Source organism: Rhinatrema bivittatum, chromosome 8 (assembly GCF_901001135.1).
Source record: "Rhinatrema bivittatum chromosome 8, aRhiBiv1.1, whole genome shotgun sequence".
Classification (NCBI taxonomy): domain Eukaryota; kingdom Metazoa; phylum Chordata; class Amphibia; order Gymnophiona; family Rhinatrematidae; genus Rhinatrema; species Rhinatrema bivittatum.
This window is the reverse complement of record NC_042622.1, coordinates 270758640-270784899: the sequence shown is the minus strand read 5'-3', so window position 1 is coordinate 270784899 and position 26260 is coordinate 270758640. Positions and strand designations below refer to the sequence as shown.

Genomic DNA, 26260 nt, shown 5'->3' with positions numbered 1-26260 from the left:
CCACCTTTTGTTAGTAAATTGTGCAGCAGGCTTAAGAAATAGAAAGACCTACATTTGGTAATAAGCAACGACCACTTTAAAGCCTTCCTTTTCTTTGCTGATTTAGATCGGTTGAAACAGAAGATTCCTGCATTGTCCCCGTTACACTCTTGGGCTCACCTGGGCCCCAAGCCTGTATTTCCTCCTGGGCTTCCTCAGCCTGCTAACTCTTCACCAAGGTAAGGGCCCAGTTCTGACTATTTATTCTCCGTCTGCCGATTCCCATAGGGACAGTCCGGCTCCATTCCTCTGGTGATGGTGTTAAAGTCACAGGTTCTCTGATGGTTAGCAATACCCGTGCTTGGATATGATTCCTATGTCTGTGATCAATGCCTGTCAGTGGGGGGTCAGTCGTGGTCAATATTCCATTCCTTGAGGACCAATATATTTGCATTATTCAGCGAGCGTGGCAGGTCCATGTTAGCTGTACGGTCCTATCGTGAGGGACTAGAGCCAGCAACCTTCCGATCGAGAGGATGCCAGCTCTGTGCACCTGCCAAGAAGCGGCAGCTATTGAATATTCCCTCAACTGTAGCTTGTTCTCCCACTGTTGCAGAAGATATGTTTTAGATATTTTCTTATTACCTATAGGTTTCACCAGTCAAACTACCAGCAGGGTCCTTTTCAACGTCTTATAAATCAGTTCACAGGTCTCCATCATATCCAAATATTTCCGGACTTGTTTGTGCTGTTACAGGATAACCACCATAATATTATCCGTCATATGAGGGGGGTGGTGTAGGCTTTGTTAGTGCAGCAGGTAGAGATGGGGAGGATCATATCCTGGGTGAGGGTGTACTGGGTCACCAATGGCTTGCAGCAGCTTTTCCAAAGGCTGAAGTCACCCAGTGTAAGGACTTGGAAAACTTTCCGGCAGAAGGCTATTCACCAGTTTTGATGAACAAAAATAATTTGATCCCATATTTTAAATTGCAGGATTTATTTATTCCAGGCTATTCCTGCCCGGGGGGGGCGGGGGAGGGGGGGTGTCACCCTACAGCCAGCACGGCTGCGACCCCCTCTCAATTTTATATTGTACATGTTGGCAGAAAGCCCGTAGTGTGGTCCGCATAGCCAGTGGGTTCTCAGGAGGTCAATAACTGCCCTGGTGAACTGAAGGGCACTACTCTAGAGCTATTTTCAGTCAACAGATGGGTGCGGGAATGGAGTTAACAGCAGGACTGGACACACAGCACTGTACAGATACCCATAACAGACAGGTCCTGCTCTGTGGAGCTTGCGTTCTAGTGGAAGCCCTAATAATCACACAACTATGCCAGACAAACATGCTTAATGTGAGATGGCCGAGATACCAGTTATCAGTTATATAAACCCACAATAATATACTCCGAGCGCCCGCAAGCCAGGAGCAGGGGGTAGAGAGGCCGTGTTTCCAGTACCCGCAAACCCATTATAGCCATCATTTGCTCTGTGTCCCGATGCCGCTGGCCTGCTAGAGATCCCCAAGAGGCACACCTGGGGGGGGAGGGGGGGTCCTTGCCACACCTCAGTCATCACACGTGGCCCTTCCTCCCAGTCGCTATTAATTTCACGACGGGTACGACGGCTTGCATTGCGGTGGCTGCTCACTGAAGTGGCTCACAATTAGATTATGGTTGCTACTGGCTGGTTTGCTGGTGCGCCCGGGAGTTTGCTGCTGCTGCTCTCGCGTTTCCAGGCAGATTGCCCATGTTCCTCATAATTACACTGCATTCCTCTTTTTTGATTTATTTCTTCACCTCGCTGAAGGAAACTGCTCTGCAATGCAACCGCAATCCATTACTCAGTCTGCCTGACCGTTAAGTGTGTCTCAACCTCTGTCTAGGGAGCCGGAAGCTTCTTGCACCCTTACTTTTTTTTTTTTTAAAGTTATACTTATATACCACCCTTTTCCTCCCAAAAAGGGACCCGGAGCGGTTTACATCATAAAAAGCAATAAAATACATCAAATGCAACATACAAAAGGCTAATGCAGACCCAGCCACCTCCCTGCTCTCACCAGGGGGAAAACCAGGCCACATCACATTAACTAAAACAAAAAACATTCCCCTCTCAAGGTTCCCTTGTGGCCCACAAAAGGCTCTGCCTCTTTGGTGCATCCCTTTAGGTTTAACCTGCCCCCATGATGGCCGCTGGCCTGTTACCCCTTCATCCTCAGCCCACCCCCTCCCCCGGCACTGCAATCCTTGTGGGCCGGGCCAAAGAGTCCCTCCCAGCAGAGGGACCAGGAGAATGTGGTTCCCGCTGCAGAACTGGCCTCCAGAGGGGACAGGAGCCGCCCCCTACTTGTCTCTCTCTCTCTCTCTCTGCTCTCTGCTAGGGTGCTCGTCACTCCCCCCCCCCCCCCTCCCAGCAACCTTTGCACCTTGTACAACCTTTCGTTTTAGCAAGTGCAGGCCTCACCTTCTCCAATGTCTTCCCCTGATCTCAGAGGTTGATCATGGTTCTCCCTTTACCAAAAAAACATGCAGCAGGTAAAGAGGCGAATTGTGGGGAGCAGGTCCCAAAGCTGAGGTCCTGCCTATCATCAGGGCACGACTTCTGAAGCCAGATTTAAGTTTCTGGCTAAATTAGGGCAAAGAGGTGCCGAAAGCCTGTAGGCCAGGGTGCTAGGGATGTGCATTCGTTTCATCCGTTTCCTATACAAGCATGTAATATGAAACATATGAAACGAATGCACATCTAATTGACATGTAATGGGAAATGTATGAAACGAATGCACATCCCTAGAGGGTGCTTGCCCAGTTTTGAAATAGCGCATCTTTTACCCAAGGGTTTAATTTCCTGCAAAATCTATAAGGGAAAACAAACCACCTGTAAAGAATTTATGCAAACAAAAGTGCAGTGAGGATGTGTTCCCCAAAAGTGCTCGGTTTAAGAACAGATCAGAAGTACTACGGTGCTTTTCTATGGAAACGTTTGTGAGCGCAGTCTCTTTTTCTCAGCAAGGGTTTTTTTTTTCCCCCCCTTCCAAAAGTTGCAGGAAATTCAGTCCTCGGCCAAACGTTGTGCTGTTTCAAAACTATTTATTGGCCTGAAACTTAAACCTGCCCCATGATGAGTTTTATTTGGCAGCATCAAAGAATGAAAAGTGCAGGGTTTTAGAAGGAAAAGCAATCAATGTGCTGCCTACCAACGTGAGATCCGGGGATGACGCAGCAAAGCCAGCGAGAGGACCTGCATCACTTTCAGCAACAAAACGTCCTCTCCCTTCAGTCCACAGGGACCTGTGTAAGTTCTACAGCCGTTCCTCCAAATGGCTTTCTTTAAATTTGGCCACTGGTCCGTGCTTAGCATTTGACCCAGGCCGGCTTGAGCTCTGCCTGCGTCTTAGCCCCTCCTCCTCTGATCTGTTCACCCCCGGCTCCATCCATTCAGCCAGGGTGGAAGCCATGGAGGGCCCAGGCTGCTGCATATGGGAATATCGCCCTGCCCCACCCACCCCCAGATGGATCTGCTCCACTAGCAAAAGAAGGCCATGGGATGAGCCCCCGGATACCCCCCTCCCTTCAGTGCCCACCCCCCTTAACCAGGGATTTAGAACCCCTTTGAATCCTAAAGTGGCCCTTGGGGATGAAACGCTACGATAGGTCAGATGAGATCACATGACAAATAAAATCACTCCCCAGACTTCTAGATATCCGTGTGCCACCCTGGGATCCATGAGAGCCCACGTAATGTGGAAATGTCTCTGAGGAGGAGGTTTTGGAAAGATTCTAGCCAGCTGTCTTTGGGTATTAGCTGGCTAGGCCCAGCTTCTAGAAAATGTGTCCCCACAGAGCAGCTAATTATCGCTCCGTGGTGCGGCCGCACCGTAAGTACTGCGTGGAGGTCCGGTCCTTCATTTCAAGAACTAGAGAAGGGCAATAGAAATGATAAAGGGGCTGGAATGGATCCCTATGATGAGAGGCTACACAGGTTAGGACTCTTCAGCTTGGAGAAGATATACCCCAGAGGGGTTTTGATAGAGGTTTATAAAACCATGGGTAGCATAAGAAAAGTTTATAGGGAATGATTTTTTACCCTTTCAAATAGTACTAGGACTAAGGGGGGGGCCATGCCGTAAAACTAACTGGTAACACATTTAGAACAAAATTTAAGAAAGTATTTTTTTTCAGTCGACGCATAATTAAAGTTGTGGAATATGTTGCCAGAAGAGGCAGTCAAGGTTAATGGTATAGCAGGGTTCTAAAAAAATATAAAATTTGGACTGTTCCTGGAGGACAGATCCGTTAATAATAATTAGTCAGGCAGGTTTGGGAATTGCCATCCCTTAGTTCTGGGATTAGGCAATAAGTAATGGACTTCCAGATTTCACCTGACCCAGGATGCTGGGTTCAGTGGACCTTTGGGTCTGACCTAGCATAGTACAACTTATGTTCTTACATTTAACTTTTTTTTTAATTAAATGCCCTCGTCTGTCTCTACCCTACTGAGTCGAATTTTTCAGAAATCTGACAGACTGACAAGAATTGATGCAGAGGGTGTACGTGTGAATTCTGAGGGGGAAACTCTCCCTCCACCTTCACCCGATGTTTCTCAAGTTAAATGGCAAACGTGGTTAACAAAGAAACGGCCTTGGAGCTGTAAGTGTGGAATGGCAGGCAATAAGAAGTAAATTCTACGGTAAGAAAGCCCAGAAATCTGGAGGTAGAAGACAAGTTGTCGGGCTAAAGTTAGTTGGATAATTTGTTCCGTATATTCAGCTGGATATACCCACTTAAAGGTATCCACCAGTGGCTACATGTAGCTGGCTAACTTAAAAACCTAACTAGCTGTGTTTGAATATAACCGTTTAGGTTTTTAAGTTAGTCGGTCTTGTGTGGCTGGATAACTTGCTACTTATCCGGATATCTTCAAAATATACCCGGGTAAACGGCACTGCTGGAAGCGTAGACTACCCCCTGTATCTTACTCTTCTGTGCTGGAAGCCCTGGGAGCAGGGGAAACGGGTAGGTCGCTCCCGGCAGGGATATCAGGGGAGTTGGAGGAGGGGGCAGAGGCATAATAGGCTCTATGGCCTGCTGGTAGGTGAGTCGGGAGGGGGCAGCGACCAGATAACGATTTATATTTTTATGAATGGGCAGGTGTGGGGGGAGTGGGGATCCCATTTCTTGTATTTAGTTGGGGTTGGGAAGTGGGAGAATGCATGTCCCATTAGGGCCAGAAGAAATTTTGTTGCCTTGTTGGGGATTGGGTCACAGGCCCTTTTACATGGGTAGACTAGCTCTGGAGCAGGCCTAAATTTATCTGGCTAACCTAACCATATATATCTGATATTTGGCTAGGTTACCCAGATAGCTCAACCCCTCCCTAGAATGCCCTTTTTTTTATCAGCTATAATTTAGCTGAATAAGTGCCTGAATATGTCAAATTTGCGATTTAGACGGATAACCTTTGAGTTATATTTCCAAATGTTTTTTAATATGGTCCTCCACGTGATTATCAAGTGTCTGTCAGCCACTTTTATTATTGCTACTTCTTTTGCATAACAAATTAGGAAAATTAAAAAAAAATACAGTGGATGGAGAGGATCCAAGATGGCCGCACACTGAATGTTGAGATATGGAGATCCTGACCTCGTTTCTCCTTATAAGCAGTTTTCTTGCACATTACTTACTTTTTCAATGAGTATGAGGGAAGAGTAAGGCCCATGTCTACCTGAACAACTCGGGCGTGAAACCCACAAGTCTATGGATTGGCATCTTCTCCCTCCAGTGGACCCTGTGTTTCTCTCCGGTGGCAGGTCATTGGAATGTAAACAGGTTGTAGGTTCATCTGTTCCTCTCCTAGACCTGGAGGTGTCACTCTCCCCAGAGCAGCATCAGATCCCTCTCCAGCCAGTGTTCCACCTTTGCAAGTGTTCCACTTGCAAAGGTGGTTCCTGGATGACAACACGTTGTGCTCCAAGAATGTTCTGGTAGTACCAGAGCCATTGTTGTCAGATGCTGAAGTTATGGTGGCTTCTGGGAAGATGGAGGCTGTATTGAGCCGTTCCGCTATCATTCCTGCTTCTTCCTCTGGCCAAGTTGGCGAGTTGGTTTCTTCAGAAGAGGTACAATGTTTTTCGCATCCTAAACCACAGATTGTGATGCTGGATGTAATTTGGGAAGCATTATCTAAGCTCTTTCTGCAAGTGGGTCAGTTTCTGGACCAACAACAGGGATTGACATTAAAACTGAAACATTTTCGAGAGTAGTCTGAAGCTGTCTCTCAAAAGGTCTAATTGTTGGATAGTAAAACCACAGTGCTTCAGGAATCTGTGATCATCTTCATTTGATAAATAAAATTAGGAATTTAAAGAATGTCATTAGGCGACATAATCCTCGGTTTATCAACTTTCCGAAGAAAAACATGTTATCTCCCATTGAAATGCTGAGGTCATCTCTTTTTGAGGTTCTGAAGATTCCTGAAAATGTAATACCCCCTGTTTCTAAGGCTTATTATTTGCCCATGTATAAAGTTGGCTCAAGATGCAAAAATACCCCAACCTTCTTTGAAGAGCTGAGGAAACTGAAAGTGGACAAAGCCATGGGGCCTGATGAGGTTCATCCCAGGACACTGAGGGAGCTCAGAGATGTGCTGGCGGGTCCGCTGTGTGATCTGTTCAATAGATCCCTAGATAGGGTCACATTGTGCAGTTGATTCGATTTGGGGTTTGGCTGGAATTTTGTGAGCTAGGGAAAACCTGGACCAGTTGCTTGCTGGTTTGAATGGCCAAAATTCAAGTGCACACCTCTCGGTTCCTATTCCTTTTTTTTCCCCTCCAAACTCGTCGCTTCAAAGCAGAGTGGTGACGACTCCAGACAAGTGGTCAACATTGAACACGAACAGAAAGCCCTGGCTGAAAGTAATTGTTTGGATTTTTAAGTTGTTTCAGTCATGAGAAATGTTTCCTGCCCACCCGGTAGCCCAAGTGAATTGGAACTGTGGCACAAGAAAAACAGCAGAATGGGCAGTTTGGACCAATCAAATGGAACCAAGCAGTCCCTGTTTTTAAGGGACATGCATGGAAAAAAAACTTGTTTTTTTTAAATTTCAGTTTCTGTTTATTTTGCACTAAAACAAATGGAAGCAAAGCAAAATGACATTTGGTTGTTTTTTTCTGTTTTGGATGGGAAACAAAAACAAAAACCCCAAACACCTTGTTGTTTCGATGATGTTTTCAAAATAACAGTGCATCCCTATTATTTCTTATGGCAGGTAGCGAAGTGCCGAAAAAGAGGAATCTAAATCTAAATAAATAAATAAACTGAATAGAAGACAAGGCCAAGGTGATTGATCAGATGCTATAATGCAGGGGTCGGGAACCTTTTTGGCTGAGAGAGCCATGAACGCCACATATTTTAAAATGTAATTCCGTGAGAGCCATACTAACTACAACCCCCCCCCCACCCTCCTGACTCCCCCAAGACCTACCAAATTCATTTACTACAACCCCCCCATCCTCCTAACCCCCCCCCCCCAAGACCTGCCAAAAGTCCCTGGTGATCCAGCAGGGGTCCAGGGCTCGCAGACAAATCTTTAATAAAAAAGTAAAAATCTAACAAAAACCCCCACCCTCCTGATGCCCCCCCAAGACCTCCAAAATTAATTTACTACAACCCCCCACCCTCCTGACGCCCCCCAAGACCTCCAAAATTAATTTACTGCAACTCCCACCCTCCTGACCCCCCCAAGACCTGCCAAAAGTCCCTGGTGGTCCAGCGGGGGTCCGGGAGCGATCTCCTGGACTTGGGCTGTCGGCTGCCAGTAGTCAAAATGGCGCCGATGGCCCTTTGCCCTCACTATGTCACTGGGGTCGACCAATGGCGGCGGTAGCCCCTGTGACATAGTAAGGGCAAAGGGCCGTCGACGCCATTTTGATTACTGGCAGCCATCGGCCCTTTGCCCTTACTATGTCACAGGGGCTACCGCCGCCTTTGGTCGACCCCAGTGACATAGTGAGGGCATTCAGCGCCATTTTGACTACTGGCAGCGGACAGCCCAAGTCCAGGAGATCGCTCCCGGACCGCTCCTGGACCCCCGCTGGACCACCAGGGACTTTTGGCAGGTCTTGGGGGGGTCAGGAGGGTGGGGGTTGTAAATTAATTTTGGAGGTCTTGGGGGCCGTCAGGAGGGTGGGGGATTTTGTTAGATTTTTACTTTTTTATTAAAGATTTGTCTGCGAGCCAGATGCAGCCATCAAAAGAGCCATAGGTTCCTGACCCCTGCTATAATGGCACAGCAATACGTCAGACAGACTCCGTGCAGGGCACTCCATTTAAAATTGAATGTTCATGCTAGCAAAAGTCAATTTAGCATAGCAAAAGCATTTGGCATTTTGCCACTATGAGAATATGGCAGATGACCAGGAAGGTCCTGGCTATTTCTGCAAGGTCCCAATTCACATTTCTCTCTCCCGTTGCAGTGAGGCAGAAGAGGATTATGACGACGTGGCAACCATTGAGCCCTACAGTAAACACACAACGCCTTCTAGAGCACTGAAACGTTCAAGTCCCCAACAAGGTACAGCACTGGTTCTGACACTTTTTGTACTCCCGGCTTACATATAGCCTTAGAGAAACAGAGATGATATGTCACTCTTAGGATATGATTCTCCATTTTGTTGTATTTGTATACTGCATTCCTTAGGTATAACCCAACCCAAAGCAGTTCACAAAGCAAAAATAATACAATAAAAAGCAATACACGGGGGCAGATTGGCCTACTGGGGCTTCGGGCATGCTCCAAGGGATTATATACCCCGGGAAGCCTATCCCACAAAAAGTTGGGGTTTTGGCAATGCCTAACTGATGGAAAAATGCCGAGGAATGAATTAGTGATGGGCAAAGCCCCGGTCAGACCTAAATGTACATGTATACAGTGTGTATGTGCATAATTTTACACGCATATTGGTGTCACGGTTTTCTAAAGGGCCATTTCTGCAGGTAAAGCACTCCTTTATCCATGGAAGTCCCTTTGAAAATGACCCTTCTAAAGCATTATATACTTGTGGAGGAAGGGGAAGGTGACATTTTATTTTGGCCAACTGTATAGACCCTGTGCTGACTTAGGTGGGGTCAGCGCCAAATATCAGATCTATAAAGCACACAAGTGTTTACTTACTGTAGCCAACCAATTGTACTCAGCATTATTAATGGATAAGACTAACCTTGGTCATCGTTACCAATCTCATATTGTGCCGTCTCATATTTTATGTGCATAGTTTCCTCCCCCCCACCCCCCCGATATATAATCTGCTTACCCTTGATAGAGTGCCTAGATTGAGTTTGTTTTTTTTCACCGGCCCTCAGGGCTGGCGAGATGTCTCCTGCAAGATGATCCCCCAGAGATGCTCCGTGTCTGACAGGGGACACCATGATGGTGCGCGATGTGCCCAGGCCCTGCCAGCCTCATTAGACAGCAGACCCAAACGCTGGTCTGGTGCCCCATTGCGTGCAATGATATGGCCTGAGCCATGGGGCTGGTTCTGCGCCATCTTTTTTAGCCCATGCTATACATCAGTTGGGTTATGACAACTTGGGTGCTACCAAATGCCCAGGCATGGCGGTACTAGACAATGACAACACTGAGGTCACCACACCTCTCCTGCTTTCCTTTGTATTACTATTATAATATGCACCTCTCTAGGAGGTTGATCCTCCTAATCCTAATAGTCGTGGCACCTTCCAGAGCCTGGTGATGTTGGCTGCATGGAGGCCTTCTTTTGCCGCAACAGTAGTTCTCAAATTTGATCCCCCCAAACTCCTGTGCAAGACTGGAATTTTCAGGTTACCCACCACAAATATTCATGAGATGCATTTAGGACAGAACCAAACTGATTTTGCATATCAGTTACCCTGAAAACCAGGCTTGTTGGGGGGGGTCATGAGAACCAAATTTAAGAGCCCCGCTGCACCAACACAGTGTGGTTATTTCCTGAAGACGGTTAACCCTTTCTGGTGGTTAAATTTGGTATGACTGATAAGCTCCTACTTTTGTTATGTTATTTATTTATTTTTAAATGATGTTGGTCTGGTTTATAGTAGTATTGTTTTTAATATATTGTTCTTATACATTTATTAATTTTAGTATGGTACACCACCTTGGGCAGCCATTTTGTCCTGGAAAGTCATTTAGAAATCTTTTAAATAAAGATCTTTCCCCTACTTCTCAACCATCACTGCCTTTTAGGGCTGCCAACATTTCCATCCTAAACGACAGGCTGATCCAGTCCTGGTTTTACCTTACTACATCCCTGGAACTACATCCCCCTGCATGCAACAGGGTAAAATCAGGGCCGGCTAAGACTGACCCATAGAACAAGGAACTGCTGACAGCCCTAGGAGGGGGGGGGGGGGGGGGCCATCATGCTGCTTCGATGTGGTTTTTTTCTGGGTGGGGGAATGGAAACTGTTCAGGATTGCTTCTCGCTCTGCAGCATAGTGTGGTTAACCCTAGGAAACAGTCGCTATCTGCCTTCAGTCCACGGAGAGCTCGGCTGCTCTGTCACAGGGCTGACGCCGCGTGGAGCAGGGCCTGGGCGGTTCAGCTGGAATAGATCCCCATCCCTCCGATATATTGAAGGTTAGGGGGCAGCTGGAAACCGTTCCTCCTAACCTGCTGCAGGTATCTCTGCTGCCTGGGAACGCAGGGGGCTCCCCGCTCTGCTGCTGCTCCCAAGAGATGCCCAGATGTTAGGAGCGGGGCCGGCGCAGGGACCCCCTGGGTGGTCACCCCAGATTAGTTACCCATGCAGAGACGGCCCTGCCTGCACACCAGGCTGTATGAGAGAGGTTTCCTGCCGTTTGCATGATCAAATTCTACCCAGGCAAATATTGAATTCTAATCCATTCCTGCGCTGCTTCTCTTTCTCTTTCAGCAGAGTACTACGTTGATGTGGAGATGATTCCTGATGACTTTCCCCCTCCTCCTGTCAACCTTCGGTAACAATTTTTATTTTTTGCTTTTGGTATTTGCACTGCCTATATGGGTCCTTACAATTTATTACCTAGGGCTGGCCCCCAGGCCGCAGCTGTAATTTCCTCTCCAGCTGGGTAGGGAGAGCTGTACTACACCCCAAAGGCGATTCGCTTGAGCCTGGAGAAGGAGGAAAGATGGCTGCCAGTCCTGTAGCGCCCCCTTAGGGTCAGGACTGCGGGAAGATTTCATTCTTCCTGGCACTGTACTGATCCCCCCCCACCTCTAAGATTGGGTAGGACACAACTGGCTTTTTACCTGCTACAATTTCCTCCGATACTATAAAGAATAATGTCGTTTTCATAGTGCCTGTCATTCAAATGGGATCGTTAGGATTAGCATTGTCAGAAAGAAGGTTCATAGCTGCCACGTCACCTGATTACTGGAGGGAGAATTTAGGCCAGGGCTGGTTCGGACCAGCCCCATCCTGGTACCTGCAGGGCTGGTTTCAAATGGTAGAACGGCAAATACCGTAGTGCCCTGGGATTGCCTGACTGGCCTAAACCCCCTGCGGGAAGTGGCAGCTCCGTCTTTCATTCTCCCGTTCTGTTCCCGGCCCTCCACAGGCCTGCGAGCCCTGGCCTGCTGACGCCAGATTTCCTTGGAAAAAACCAGGACTGGCTGAGCTCTCAGAGCCTGCTGCCAGCTGCTTACCATAAAGTGGTTCCTACCCCTGGCATTTAGGCCAGAGGTTCCCAGACTTGTCCCAGCCAGTCAGGGTTTCAGGATTTCCACAAGGAAAACGCACGAGGTAGATTTGCATACGGATGGAAGCAGGGCCTGCAGATCTCTCTCTCGTGCATATTCCTTGTGGATAATCCTCAAAACCAGAGTTCTTTGTGGCTCTTGAGGACTGCAGTTGGCCACCCCTGTTGTAGTGAAACCTTTTCTTCTTCTGCCTTTCTAAACCGTGCGCCAGAAAGCCCTTGAAACCTGTGCATAGAAAAACTGAAATGGAAGCCGCAATAAGCCAATCCTGAAAAACAAAAACCAACAACACATCGCCACTCTCCAACAGTGCTGCGCCCTCACCCGCCCTGATCCTGGACTGTCCCCCTCAGAGGCGGCAGTGGCTCCCTGCAAACAGCTGCCGCCCGCCTTCTCCTGGGGCTGCACAGGCCATCTGTGAAAACGTGGCACAGAGCAGGCACGGGAAATGACGCTGGAGCCACGCAGGCGCCGAGTGATTGGCAGCACCGTGCGGGAGGCGACACGGACTCCCTGTTCCACGGGCCGTGGATCGGCGGATGATTACAGTGAATAGTTACTGTGCTAACACTTTTTTTTTTATACAAGTTTTGGCCCTAGCCCATGGCTACAAACGATCCTTCCTTGCTCCCGGCAGGGGGTCTTTGGAAGCAGGCAGGCAGCAAAGAGAAGCCCCAGAGAATTGGGATAAGAGTTGGGACAGCAGTGGAGTCTAATAGAAGCATAGAAATGTGGCAGAAAAGTCTGCCCAGCAAGCTTATGGTAGCTCCAGCTGTGCCAGCAGGTCTCCCCCATACTTAGTTTCCCAAAGTGTCAAAGTCAGGGTCTTTGTTGGTTGCTGTTTGAGTGCAATTCCCCGTAATCTCTTGCTGTAGAAGCAGAGAGCAATGTTGGAGTTGCATCAAAAGTATCAGGCTTATTGGTTAAGGGTTAAGGGAAACCAGCAGAGCCTTGTAGTAGCTGTAAATAAGCAGGATTTAACCTTCTTATGGAACACAAGGAGATTTGATTCCTGACGAACCTCTTCTGGCAAATCATACCAGAGGACTGGGGCCACCACCAAAGATTGTCTGCCACGTGTCGTGACAACCTCATGGGTTTCACAGTCGGCCATCCTGAGGACGGGAGGAGGCCAGCTGATGGGGGGAGAGGGGGATGTAACGCAATATCTTAAAAATCATTGTTAACAGCTTAAGCATCTTCAACGTGGCTCTGTTAAAAGTACGCGCCCTATAATTAAAATAAAAAGGGGGAAGAAAGAAAAAACAAATGTTGATGCTTTATGCAGCGTTTTTTATCCCCTTGCTGCAAGTAGAAGAGATGAGAGCTGGCTGCAGTTTGCATACTAATGTGCAGTCGTACAGTTCTGCAATCACTGCTGTGGAAATGCTGCTTTTAATAAGCATGGCACAGTTCCCAGACTCAGCAGCGGTGAAGCTTGGATCGCCTTACGCAAGGTTGCAAGCGCAACGGGTCAGTTTCACCGAAGCAGCGTTACAAACCGCGGTACAAATTGTTGGATGCACCTGAGCTTCATCCCTGCCTGTGCCAGCTTGCCTGCAGCACTGCTGATGGGGGCGACTTTCCACCAGCCCTCGTGACCGGTGAGGATATGGCACCTGAGCTGCCGGGCTATGCTCTCTCTGTTGGTGGAGGAGTGGGAGGGGGGGATAGCAGTCTGTAGAGAGGGGAAAACAGATTTCCTTCTTTTTATTTATTTACAGAATCATAAAACAAAAAAAAATGTGATTATCTATAAATGTGGCCCCTGACAAACCTGTCCTCGGGGACTACTAGTGGATGGTGTTTCAGGATATCTACAGTAATATTCGTGAAAAATATGCATGCAGACAGCGGAGGTAGTGCATGCAAATATATATCCTGCATATTCACTGTGGATATTCTGAAAACCTGGCCAACTTGGATGGACAAGTCTGCAAAACAATTGGCCTGCAGCAATGATTTCACAAGGCTCTTAAAATGTCAGCCCAGACAGGTCTTTGTAATATCTTAGTGTGTTAGTGTACCCCTGTGGCAAAATAGGGATCCTTATGCCTGTTGCGATTCCTGGTTTTGCCCTGGGACCTGTGTGTTCCTCGAGTGAGAATTCCCACCCCTTGCAAACTCTTTATTTAACATACAAGAGACCTCCTGACCGCCGAGCACGTAAGGTTGACTTGGTGTGCTTGCCGCCTGCCTCGCTCTTTGCTTCAGTCTATCCCTAGTTAGCTAACTTGCCGGGAACAAGGGAGGTAAGTTCGGCTGTTTGTCCTGCTGTTCATGCAGAGCACCTGTTAATTCATTAATTATTTGACCGATTGATTGATTTTATATAAAAATCTTTTAGCCTGCAAATCAGAAAGCATTCAATGTGGGTGACAATAAAAGCACACATATTAAAATACATAAAACATACAAATAATAGATACAGAAAGCACCAATCGCAATAAACACAACTCCAGAGATATACCTATCATTAAATTCCTGCATACGCCTGTGAAAATAAGAATGTTTTTAGCTTTTTTCGAAAGGACCTATAATCAGCTTCCTAACGCAATTCATTTATTTATTTTATTTATTTATTTTTAACTTTTTTATACCGACATTCCTGTATAAAATACAAATCTCATCGGTTTACATTGAAACTTTAGTCCAATAATTGAAAAAGCTTTTGTGCGAGTACTTTGCAATCTAAATTCATAATGGGAAGGTATCAAAAGCAAATTCTGTGATGCAGATTAAAAACTACAAATAGGCACATTAGGCAATTAACCTCATCATAAATAGCTCCTCGTAACAATGAAAGCATTTTAAATTTTGACCTCTGAGCGACTGGGAACCAATGAAAATTTTTCATATGTATCATAACATCATACCCCCACTGCAACCCACAAATTTTCCTGGCAGCAGCATTCTGCACCAATTGCAGAACCTTCATTAAATATTTTGGCAGCCCTATAACCAAAGAATTGCAATAATTTACTGAGCTCAATACCAAGGCTTGAACAATGAATCTAAAATCCATGGGGCATAGACAGCAACAAGAGCATCACCAAAAGCAACTTAAAAAATGCCGCTTTAGAAACATTTTTAACAAGATTTTTAAGAGAAAACTTCCCATCTATTAATACCCCTAAATTTCGAGCTTGTTCTACCAGACAAAATGTCTGAGATCCAGCAACAGTTATAGAAGATGAAGGGCATTCTACATGCTCTATCCATAATGTAGTGGTTTTATCTTCATTTAATATCGAATGATTATGAACCAAACCAATCTTTGATCTTCCCGTAACATCTAGTAAAACACTCTTCCGGAAAATCTCCAGGCTTAGACCCAGGAATAAAAAGTTGTGCATTATCTGCGTACTTCGTATATGCTAAGTCCAGGGATTTCATAAGCGTACCCAAAGGTTGTAAAAATATATTAAAAAGGGCCACTGATAGGGTGGACCCCCTAAGGGACCGCAGAGGTAACTAGAATCCATTTAAATTTAGCACCGCCAAATCTTACTTTCTGAATTCTTATCTGTCAAAAAGGACAAGCACTACCCTAATACAACATCTCCAACTCCAATAGATTTTAGCTGGTCAAGTAACAAGGCATGAGATAGGGTATCAAAGGCTGAGGCTATGTCCAGCTGGATCACAATTCCAGTTTGAGAGTCATCAACAAGGAGTTTAAACATATCATCAGACAAGGAAGCAAGCAACGATTCAGTTCCATGAGATTTTCTGAGCTGTTCACTAGCTAGAATCTGAAAATCAACCAGAAACTCTTCCAGTTGAAGCAACATCCCTTTCTCTATAATTTTGCCCATAAAGAATAATTTAGAAGTACGTCTATAGTTAGTTAATTCCTTTACTGATAAGGAAGAATCTTTACAAATTAGTTGAATGACTGCAACTTTACTTTCGCTGTGGACAAGCGGACAATACAGCCACACATCTGGATTCCCCAGCTAAGGGTTGTAGGAGAATTTGGTGTATCATTTAAACACTATATAACCTTTCTTCTTCTTTTTTTTTTGCGTTAAGTCTCACTTGGTAAATGACTTTTTTTTGGGTGGAGTATGTTTCTCAATACTGTTTTCCAAAGTGATGTTGCATGTGAATATCCTTGTGCAATGCATAGTGCCTCGTAAATGTGTGTATTGTTGACCAAGTTGCTGCTTGACATATTTCTCGAATTGATACATTGTTTACAAACACCATTAACTCAGCTACCAACCTCATTTGGTGCATTCAGACTTGTATCGGGGATTCTAACTGAGAGAGTTTATAAGAATGTGAGATGCCTTGCATGAGCCAACAGGAAAGAGTCTGTTTGGTAACAGGTTTTCCTTTGTTATTGAAATCGTAAGCCACAAAAAGTTGAGAAGTGGCAGGATATAGCTCTGTCCTCTTTATGTATAGCAGAAGTACCTGTTTTCTGTCTAAAGCGTGGAGTTGTTTCTGTTTAGAACTTGAGTGAGACTGAGGGAAGAAGGATGGCAGAGTAATACTCTGATTTATGTGAAATTCTGAAATCACTTTTGGTAGGAATTTTGGATGGGTTCTTAAGACAACAGGTGGCTTTGTTCGATGTCAGCAAGCAGGGAAGCACAGGTTCTATCAGCCTATGCAGAGTCGTGTAGCACTATGGAAGTGGGAAAGCAGCAGAAAAATGTTTATCCAAGCAGTGTATCTGCCTGGCAAGGACAATGCCATGGCAAATGCCTTGATCTGCCAATAGTCTCACGAGTGGTTTCTACATCGCAATATAACAGATCAAATCTTTCAGATTTGGGGACTACCAATTTCTAAATTATGCTCTATGGGTAAAATTATACAGAAGCGAGTCTTGCTTTAACTGGAAGAGTTTCTGGTTAATTTTAAGATTCTAGATAATGAACAGTGTAGGAACGTTTTGGATCTCCCCCTCAATCTCAAACTGCTTCAATACTGCTCCAAGAGACCATCGTCAGAAACCCTTGCAACAGATGCTTTCTCAATCAGCTGGAAAATGGGCCTCCTTTATGTGTTCCCTCTGTTTCCATTAATACCAAGGACTATTCTCAAAGGGCCAGATTTTTAATATTACGCGCTGGGTGTGCTACCTGGTGCGCACAAATGTACACCCGATTTTATAACATGTGCGCGCTGCCGCATGTATCTTACGCGTGTAACCCTTTGAAAATATACCCCAAACTGAGGAAGGGTAAGAGGAATCAGGCCTGAGACCGGCGGGGGTGGCATGAATGGGAGGGGATGAGCGGCATGGCACGAACAGGGGAGGGTGGGCGCAAGACAAAAGTCACCTAGGGGACCTGCTACCCTTGCACCGGCCCTAGAAGCACAGTCCAGATGTATTCCACACATTAAGAAAAGCGGAAGGAAGGCAAAACGATTACCAGCATGGTTAAAAGGGGAGGTGAAAGAAGCTATTTTAGCCAAAAGATCTTCATTCAAAAATTGGAAGAAGGATCCAACAGAAGAAAATAGGATAAAGCATAAACGTTGGCAAGTTAAATGTAAGACATTGATAAGACAGGCTAAGAGAGAATTTGAAAAAAAGTTGCCACAGAGGCAAAAACTCACAGTAAAAACTTTTTAAAATATATCCGAAGCAGAAAGCCTGTGAGGGAGTCAGTTGGACCGTTAGATGATCGAGGGGTTAAAGGGGCACTTAGAGAAGATAAGGCCATCGCGGAAAGATTAAATGATTTCTTTGCTTCGGTGTTTACTGAAGAGGATGTTGGGGAGGTACCCGTAATGGAGAAGGTTTTCATGGGTAATGATTCAGATGGACTGAACCAAATCACGGTAAACCTAGAAGATGTAGTAAGCCTGATTGACAAACTGAAGAGTAGTAAATCACCTGGACCGGATGGTATACATCCCATGGTTCTGAAGGAACTAAAAAATGAAATTTCAGACCTATTAGTAAAAATTTGTAACTTATCATTAAAATCATCCATTGTACCTGAAGACTGGAGGGTGGCTAATGTAACCCTAATATTTAAAAAGGGCTCCAGGGGCGATCCGGGAAACTACAGACCAGTTAGCCTGACTTTAGTGCCAGGAAAAATAGTGGAAAGTGTTCTAAGCATCAAAATCACAGAACATATAGAAAGACATGGTTTAATGGACAAAGTCAGCATGGCTCTACCCAAGGCAAGTCTTGTCTCACAAATCTTCTTCACGTTTTTGAAGGAGTGAATAAACATGTAGATATAGGAGAACCAGTAGATGTAGTGTACTTGGATTTTCATAAGGCGTTTGACAAAGTTCCTCATGAGAGGTTTCTAGGAAAGGTAAAAAGTCATGAGATAGGTGGCGATGTCCTTTCATGGATTACAAACTGGCTAAAAGACAGGAAACAGAATAGGATTAAATGGTCAGTTTTCTCAGTGGAGGGGGGTGGGCAGTGGAGTGCCTCAAGGATCTGTACTGGGACCAGTGCTTTTTAATATATTTATAAATGATCTGGCAAGGAATATGACGAGAAAGGTAATCAGATTTGCAGATGATATAAAACTATTCAGAGTTGTTAAATCACAAGCAGATTGTGATATATTGCAGGGGGACCTTGTGAGACTGGAAAATTGGGCATCCAAATGGCAGATGAAATTTAATGTGGATAAGTGCAAGGTGGTGCATATAGGGAAAAATAACCCATGCTACAGTTACACAATGTTAGGGTCCATATTAGGAGCTACCACCCAGGAAAAAGATCTAGGCATCATAGTAGATAACACATTGAAATCGTCGGCTCAGTGCCCTGCAGCAGTCAAAAAAGCAAACAGAATGTTGGGAATTATTAGAAAGTGAATGGTGAATAAAACGGAAAATGTCATAATGCCTCTGTATCGCTCCATGGTGAGACCGCACCTTGAATACTGTGTACAATTCTGGTCACGGCATCTCAAAAAAGATATAATTGCGATGGAGAAGGTACAGAGAAGGGCAACCAAAATGATAAGGGGAATGGAACAGCTCCCCTATGAGGAAAGGCTGAAGAGGTTAGGACTTTTCAGCTTGGAGAAGAGACGACTGAGGGGGGGATATGATAGAGATGTTTAAAATCATGAGAGGTCTAGAACCGGGTAGATGTGAATCGGTTATTTACACTTTCGTATAATAGAAGGACTAGGGGGCACTCCATGAAGTTAGCATGGGGCACATTTAAAACTAATCAGAGAAAGTTCTTTTTCACTCAATGCACAATTAAACTCTGGAATTTGTTGCCAGAGGATGTGGTTCGTGCAGTTAGTATAGCTGTGTTTAAAAAAGGTTTGGATAAGTTCTTGGAGGAGAAGTCCATTAATGGCTATTAATCAAGTTGACTTAGGGAATAGCCACTGCTATTAATTGCAACAGGTAGCATGGGATCTTCTTAGTGTTTGGGTAATTGTCAGGTTCTTGTGGCCTGGTTTTGGCCTCTGTTGGAAACAGGATGCTGGGCTTGATGGACCCTTGGTCTGAACCAGTATGGCATGTTCTTATGTTATGTCTTGAACCCATTGCTCTTTTGTAATTGCATTCCAATTACAAAATAACAGAAAAAACATAGATGTCCACCAACAGGAATGTGGGCGCAAGGGTTCAAATCCAGTGTTTGCAAAGTGTCAGAAGCCTGCAGGCTGTTGTGATTGCTTCTGCTGTGGCCTGTCCCGCTTTCTAAGTCTTGATGACTGCTGAAGCCATTGTAATTATGGAGGCTGAGGAAATTGCTGAATGTAGATTGGTCGCTGCCTGTATAATAATAGGCGTATGGATTAAACTTCCTTTTTTGAGAGGAATAATGCAGTCTTTTGTACTGGCATGAAGAGTAATGTTCTTGTGTTGTGGAAGGTCGTTGGGTTGCAGTCAGTGATTTTGCAACCCAGCTTTGCAGCTGATTTTTGCTGCTAAAAGTATTCTACAACGTCATTAACCCTTTCTCCAAAAATATTTTCACCTGTGCAAGGTATATCAGCTAGTCTTTCGTGCACATCCTGTCTGTGCCCTGAGGCTTTCATCCAGGCTAAGTTCCTGGCAGATATGGGAATCGCTGAACCCTCTGTAGGTTATATCAAAAGTGTCATAAATGGATCAGGTCATGCGTTTTGGGCACGCCTTTAAATCAGATGTGATTTGAATATATGTGACCTGTTCTGCTGATAAACTTTGAGTAAAGTCATCTAAAAGTTGCAGCTATGTTCTGTGCAATTAGCATGGATGCTTGGAAAATCTTTTCCGCACTAGTGTCCATTAATCTGCCATCCTTGCCAGGAGGGGTTCACGAATGGGTTCTTGTTTGACTGGCCTTCTCCATAGTGGCATCAACTGAACAGACCCATGAGAAATCTGCACCTTTAGGTTCCCCCATACACCTTTGAATTTTGTATTTAGAGTCAATGGTTGTAGATACAAGGTGAATAAAGAAGCAAGTTTTCCACATTTTAGTTTGTACCTTTTCTAGAGTTTACTTGCTTTGGAGGTTGAAGAAACTGGTAACTCATTCGTAACCTTTTTTCCACTGATCCTCTTTCAAGACTAAATTTATTATTTTCTGACAATTTGACCAGAACGTGTGGATAGGAAGAATCTTCTGGTGGGGTGGATCTACCTACTGGTTCATGCAAGAGACCTGATGGGACAGCAGTTGAAGATAGCTTTGGTGAAAAAGGGATAGATAACATTGAGCCTATTGAGTCATCTGAATGTATAGAAAATTCTCTGGAACTTGGCAAGTAAAATCCTTCTGCCTTATGAGAGCCCTTGTTTTTCTCCTCAGGTTGGTCTTTAGAATATTCTTTCTGTGGACTTAAATGTTCAGTGCCATGATAAGAACTTGGAAAATCCTTCATAGCAAAAAATTGTGTCCTCATCTGTTTAGCAAAGGAGTGCCATGCTGAAAGAAGTGGTCTAGAGGAGTGGCTTTGTTTCTGCCTTTATTTGAGGTTTCGATTTCGTCGGAGAATCAGAGTAGATCCTCCTTTTTTTTGGAGTGACTGTGTTGATGCTCTGAGTCTTGTCTCAGGAGGAAACACTAGATTTTCTGTTTCCTTTTGCAAGTATGCTTCTTCGGCAATTCTGCTTTTCTTCGCTGATGCAGTGGTTCTCAGTGCCATGGAACTGTTTTTCTGTGCCAATCCATGTCCTGAGCTTGGTGCCAAAGCGAATCCCTGCGCTGATGAACTCTGTGACTGCGTCATTAAAAGAATCCTCGGTGCCAAATTGTTGCTCATTGGCATCAAAGGCATTGTGTCTCCCGCACCGCTCATGCAGTTGGCACCATCATTGTATGGCTTCATCAACGTTCCTCTCGGCGCTAGACTTGGACTGCGCCAACTCTTGACCAACACTTGACGTGGGAGATTTTTTATTCAAAAATTTCAGTCCTTTCAAACTATGGATTGCATCCTGTGTTCTGTAGAAGTAATAGGTTTGCACTTTTTGCCCCCATTTCATGTTTTTCTTTTGATTTTTGTAGAGCATATTGAATCTTAAGCCCTGATAGGAACGAACTCTGGGGACATCTTACCCCAAGCTGTACAAGCTTCAGCATTGTGGTTTGGACCCAGACAGCGAACACAATAGTCATGGTGGTCCTGTATGGCTATTTGATGTCAACATTTCTTAAAGATTTTGAAAGAAACTTTTCCTTTTTTACCCCATCCGAGGAGTCTTCCAGAGATTTTCTTTCCAATATTTTTTAACTAACTCAATTCAACTCAACTCAAAATAACTAACAGTAGTTTTATTTATTTACTTATTTGGGTGGTGAGGAGGAGAGCGCTGGATATGCAATTGACCATAAAACTTTAAGCAGTGGTGTGCGATGACATTTATAGTAGGGGATTTGGTCTTGCTCCCTCAGCCCCCTTTCAATTTTGAATTCCCCCCCCCCCCCCCAACAATCAAGTCACCAACCTTTTTGCTCCCTCCATTCCATCTACCCTCCCATAACCCCCTCCCAAACTTTCAGCAGTTTTTCTCCCTCTGTTCCCTTTCCCCAAAATACAAAAGACAGCTGGAACCCATAATGGCATTAAGATTTTTGTAATATGCATTGGGTGTGGGCTTGGCCCTCAGAAAGCCATGAATAAACAATTGCAAAATAGTAAACCTCCCATACTGAAACGGCACTAACTGTCAGTACTCAAACAGTAAAAACATTACGTATAAAAAGACAACAATGCAAATATTACATCAGGCCCTAAAACACCAACCACCACCTATTAGGTAAATAGAACAAGACAGGTTTCCTAAAAAATACCTGAAAAATAAATACCTTTACCTAAAAAAATTGTACAAGAGCTTTTAAAACACATAGGCCTCTTCTTCAGATGTCAGATCAGAGATATTCATATTTAAAGATGGGTCCTTTTGTTGTGAGCGTGGAGGTGTGGTCGCTTGCTCAGAGAGATATGAGCCTTTAGTCCACGGCGTGGCTCAGGGAGGAGACCCAAGACACACACTGTGGGAGGTGAGAGTGTTTAGGCATGGGCTGGAGCTGAAACAAGACTGGACCAGGATCAAGGCGAGAAATATCAGGAACTGGAACAAGGCAGGCTCAGCCTTCCACTAGACCTGCACACACCGGTGAGACCCAGCAATGCAATGCAATGCTGCTCTCAAGAGTAGCCATCCGGCCACGTGGTAGCCCTTCTGGACCCGCCGCTTGGGAATGACGAGTGCTGAGGGCAGGAACAAGACAAGACATGGAACTCAGGATTTGGAAGACTCAGATGAGGATACATAGAACTTGGAAGACTCAGGCGGGGATACATAGAACTTGGAAGACTCGTACAAGGACTCAAGGAACTTGGATGACCCAGACAAGGTTTCTTGGAACTTGGAAGACTCGGACAAGGATCCAGGATACTTGGAAGACTCAGACGAGGATTCAGGGTTCAGGCACTGGTTCCGGGTGAGTACTGCACCGCAGTGCGCCTTACACAACCGCCCATGGCTGGTCACGGAGCACGCCGAAAGCAAAGCAGATTCCAGACGAGAAAGTGAAGATTTGGAATTGGAAACATGTCGAAGATTCAGGAGAGGCCTGCACAGATGCGCGCCCTACACAGGGCGCGCATCTGTGCGCCCTGTGTAGGGCGCACAGATGCGCACAGATGCTTCAGTGCTTCAGATGCTTCAGTGTGGTCCGAGCCCTGTGGCTCGGACCACACTGAAGCAAAGCAGGTTCTAGCTTGAGTCTTGGGCATGGACGGAAGCAGGCACAAGGTACCCCAAGACCGGGAACAGAATTCAAAGCTCAGAATTCAAGGCTCAGGATTCAAGACTTCAGAACTTGGATTCAGGAACAGACCTCGGCTTTAAAAACAAGGGCCTTCTGGAGACTTGCACTGCAGGCACGAAGCACTCTACACAGCCCCCCATGGTCTGGTCATGGACCACGACGGTGGCACGTCAGGAAAGATGGACAAGCAAGGAACCTGGAAGCAGGACGAAGAGCCAGAGACGAGGACATCAGGACCAGGACTGGAACACGGAACATCAAGAACTTCTGGACAAAGAACATTGGAACTTCTGGACAAGGAACATCAGGACACCGAAGAGACAACGAAGGAGCTCCAATGAGGAATGGGACCAGGAACATCAGACGAAGGAGACCAGGAACATCTAGGACATCAAACGAAGAACCATCTAGACAAAGGCAGACCACAGAGGACCTTGACTGGATGGAGGAAGCATGGACAACCTTGAAGATCCAATTCAAAGGTGCTGAGGAAATGGAAGAGAGCCCTTTTATAGGGCTGGTGAAGGTGATGATTGATAATGTCATTGTTGGGGCCAACAGCACCCCCTCCTCAAAGCCCCTTCTTCAGCCTATTCTCTATGGCTGAAGACAAGAAGGCACATCTTTTTACCAGCTGAGGAACTTGGGGGGTCCAAACACAAGATCTCCAAATGCTTGTAAGGAGCTGAAGCAATGAGGCGAAGCAACATACAAAGTCTAGACACAGACACAATAAAACTCAGGAGAAGGCATAACCCAGATTGAACTGAAGGCACAGATGAAGCAGTAGCATCTTGAAGCATTAGTCAGGTTCTTGGTTCTTGTTTAAGTAAGTCGAGATGGAAGTGAGGAATACATAAGCAACATCTTCCTGCTATTAGCAATGTTGAAGATGGAGATTAGGGCATCATTGCTGGATTCTTAGATGCGAGGGTGGTATATCAGGAGAGTGTGTAGGCAAATTTGCAGATTACCACTTGCTCTTAGGTAAACATTGGTACAAGGAGCACCAGGTGGAACTAGGAAGTCCAGCAAACATTGCTCAGAAGGTGGAAAGCTGATCTTGGGGGCATATTTTTATACCTCTTGATGATAGATGGTACACGGACTTGAGATTGACAGGTGGAATGAAGCTCAGGGTTACCAACCTCAGACTTTTGTAAAGCCAGAGGTAGACGAGAATAGTCCCTTTTATAAGATCAAGGAGGGAATTGCACTTTAGGTATAATCCGCATGTTAACACAGGCTCCCATATGTCAGCAAATTTGTTTCTTTAAGGAGCTTGGTAGTCGATAGACGTAAATGCTCAACTTTACACAGGAAACTGTTTCCTTGAAAGGGATCTCCAGAATGGCTTGGTAGGTGTAATATCCCTCAGGCTTGGATCAGACAAGCCGCTTCAAGGTGGGTGGTAAGGCTCAAGGAGACAAAGCTTGGAGATAGCGGAAGAATCCAATTGGTCACTGACGCTCTTCCACTTCCATAGACGGATTATAAATGCAGCTGATGGCAAAGATCCTTGCAGGGACAGCTTTTATAAATGGCAGAAAACAACTTGAGAGACTGGCAGATTTTGGTTTTCCCTGATGGTGACCCTGAGATTACCATGGATTCACTGCTCATTCTCTCACATTCTCACATGTCTATTTAAACCTTTACTTCTGCCATTCTCCCCCCAACACACACACACACACACACACACACACACACACTCACACTCACGTCTCTCCCTCTCTCCCTCTTCCATACACACATGCCCACTCACTTTCACACCCATGCTCACTTGCACTCAGCTCTCTCCTACTCACCTACATACACTCTCAGATCTCTTCTTCCTATACAAATACTCACTCACCCTCAAAGACACGCTCATTCATTCTCTCTCCCCCCCCCCCCCTTTCAAAACACACTAGCAACAGCAGACTAACTTGACCTCCTGGAGCAGCAGCAGCCTCTTCCTTCTCCTCCTGTGCTGCGGAAGTGGACGCTGCCTGTTTCTTACTCTTCGTTTGATGCACGAGCAGGAAATCACAATGTCCATTGGCCAAGGCAAACAGGATGAGGCGGGCAAGTGGCTGGATACAGGAAACAGGCTGTGCAGGAGCAGGTGGGGTCACGAGGAAGCGAAGTTAAGAGTTAAAAAGGTCTGGAGATGGTAGAAATCACTGTCGAGTTCCTCCTTTTTCAGCCGTGCAAGACCAATGACGTTCCTTTCTTCTTTCCAGGTCCAAGCAGATTGGTTTTGCTGCAGCACCTGGAGATTTCCGGTATTGGCCCTGAGACCTGGTAATTCTTTTAGAATTCCGGAGTCTCCAGGCCAAATCTGGAGAGCTCCCAGGTATGTTTATAGGGCTGGTGAAGGCGATCACTGATGATGTCATCGTTGGGGCCGCGGGGCTTTTCCTGCCACTGGCCCTTTAAATAATGTGGAGAGACGCGCACCCACACATAGAGGAGCCCGAGAGGTGGAGGAAGTTCTAGCAGATTCCTGAGCTAGGACAGCCTGAATGGCAACACCCAGAAGGAAGGTTCTAGTAGATTCCTGAGCTAGGAGAGTCTGAATAGCATCACCCAGAAGGAAAGTTCTAGCAGATTCCTGAGCTAGGAGAGTCTGGATGACATCACCCAGAAGGAAATTTCTAGTAGATTCCTGAGCTAGGAGAGACTGAATGGCATCACCCAGAAGGAAAGTTCTAGCAGATTCCTGAGCTAGGAGAGTCTGGATGGCATTACCCAGAAGGAAAGTTCTAGCAGATTCCTGAGCTAGGAGAGTCTGGATGGCATTACCCAGAAGGAAAGTTCTAGTAGATTCCTGAGCTAGGAGAGTCTGAATGTCATCATCCAGAAGGAAAGGTCTAGCAGATTCCTGAGCTAGGAGAGTCTGAATGACATCACCCAGAAGGAAAGTTCTAGCGGATTCCTGAGCTAGGAGAGTCTGGATGGCATTACCCAGATATGTGTGGCTGTACTGTCCACCTGTCCACAGAGAAAAACTTGCCCCATTGATTCAAAATGGAGGTGTTTCTTGTCTTTCCCCAGGAAGTTATATTATTACAATATTCTGTGCATGTTTTAAGGTTAAGCAATGTTAGGACTGGTTCTACAGAACCAGTTCCAGAGAGATCTAGACCAGAATTTTCCAATAATCTCAGCCCTGACTGAGAAGCACAGCCAACCTGACTGTCCCACTTCTGAACAGTATCCTGTGGACAGACTGTTATTGGAGCCTGATTAGGTAGTATTTATTGTATGCTCCCTGTTCCTTTTTCCTGTTTATTGTCTGCTGGTTATAACTTTTACAGTTCACTGCAATAAAGTATTTAG

At 45.5% G+C, this 26260-nt stretch overlaps 1 protein-coding gene across 2 annotated transcripts in view; it reads left to right on the top strand.

The window, feature by feature from the left end:
• LOC115096378 (FYN-binding protein 1-like) overlaps positions 1 to 26260 on the top strand; it is a 139577-nt gene that overhangs the window by 62491 nt on the left and 50826 nt on the right. Inside the window, exons 3-5 of one of the 2 annotated variants that reach the window (XM_029610885.1) lie at positions 107 to 218; positions 8450 to 8547; positions 10907 to 10967. In XM_029610885.1, the coding sequence (XP_029466745.1) occupies positions 107 to 218; positions 8450 to 8547; positions 10907 to 10967 (271 nt within the window). Of the gene's footprint in view, positions 1 to 106; positions 219 to 8449; positions 8548 to 10903; positions 10968 to 26260 lie in introns of both variants that reach the window. The other variant, XM_029610884.1, reaches the window with a different exon arrangement.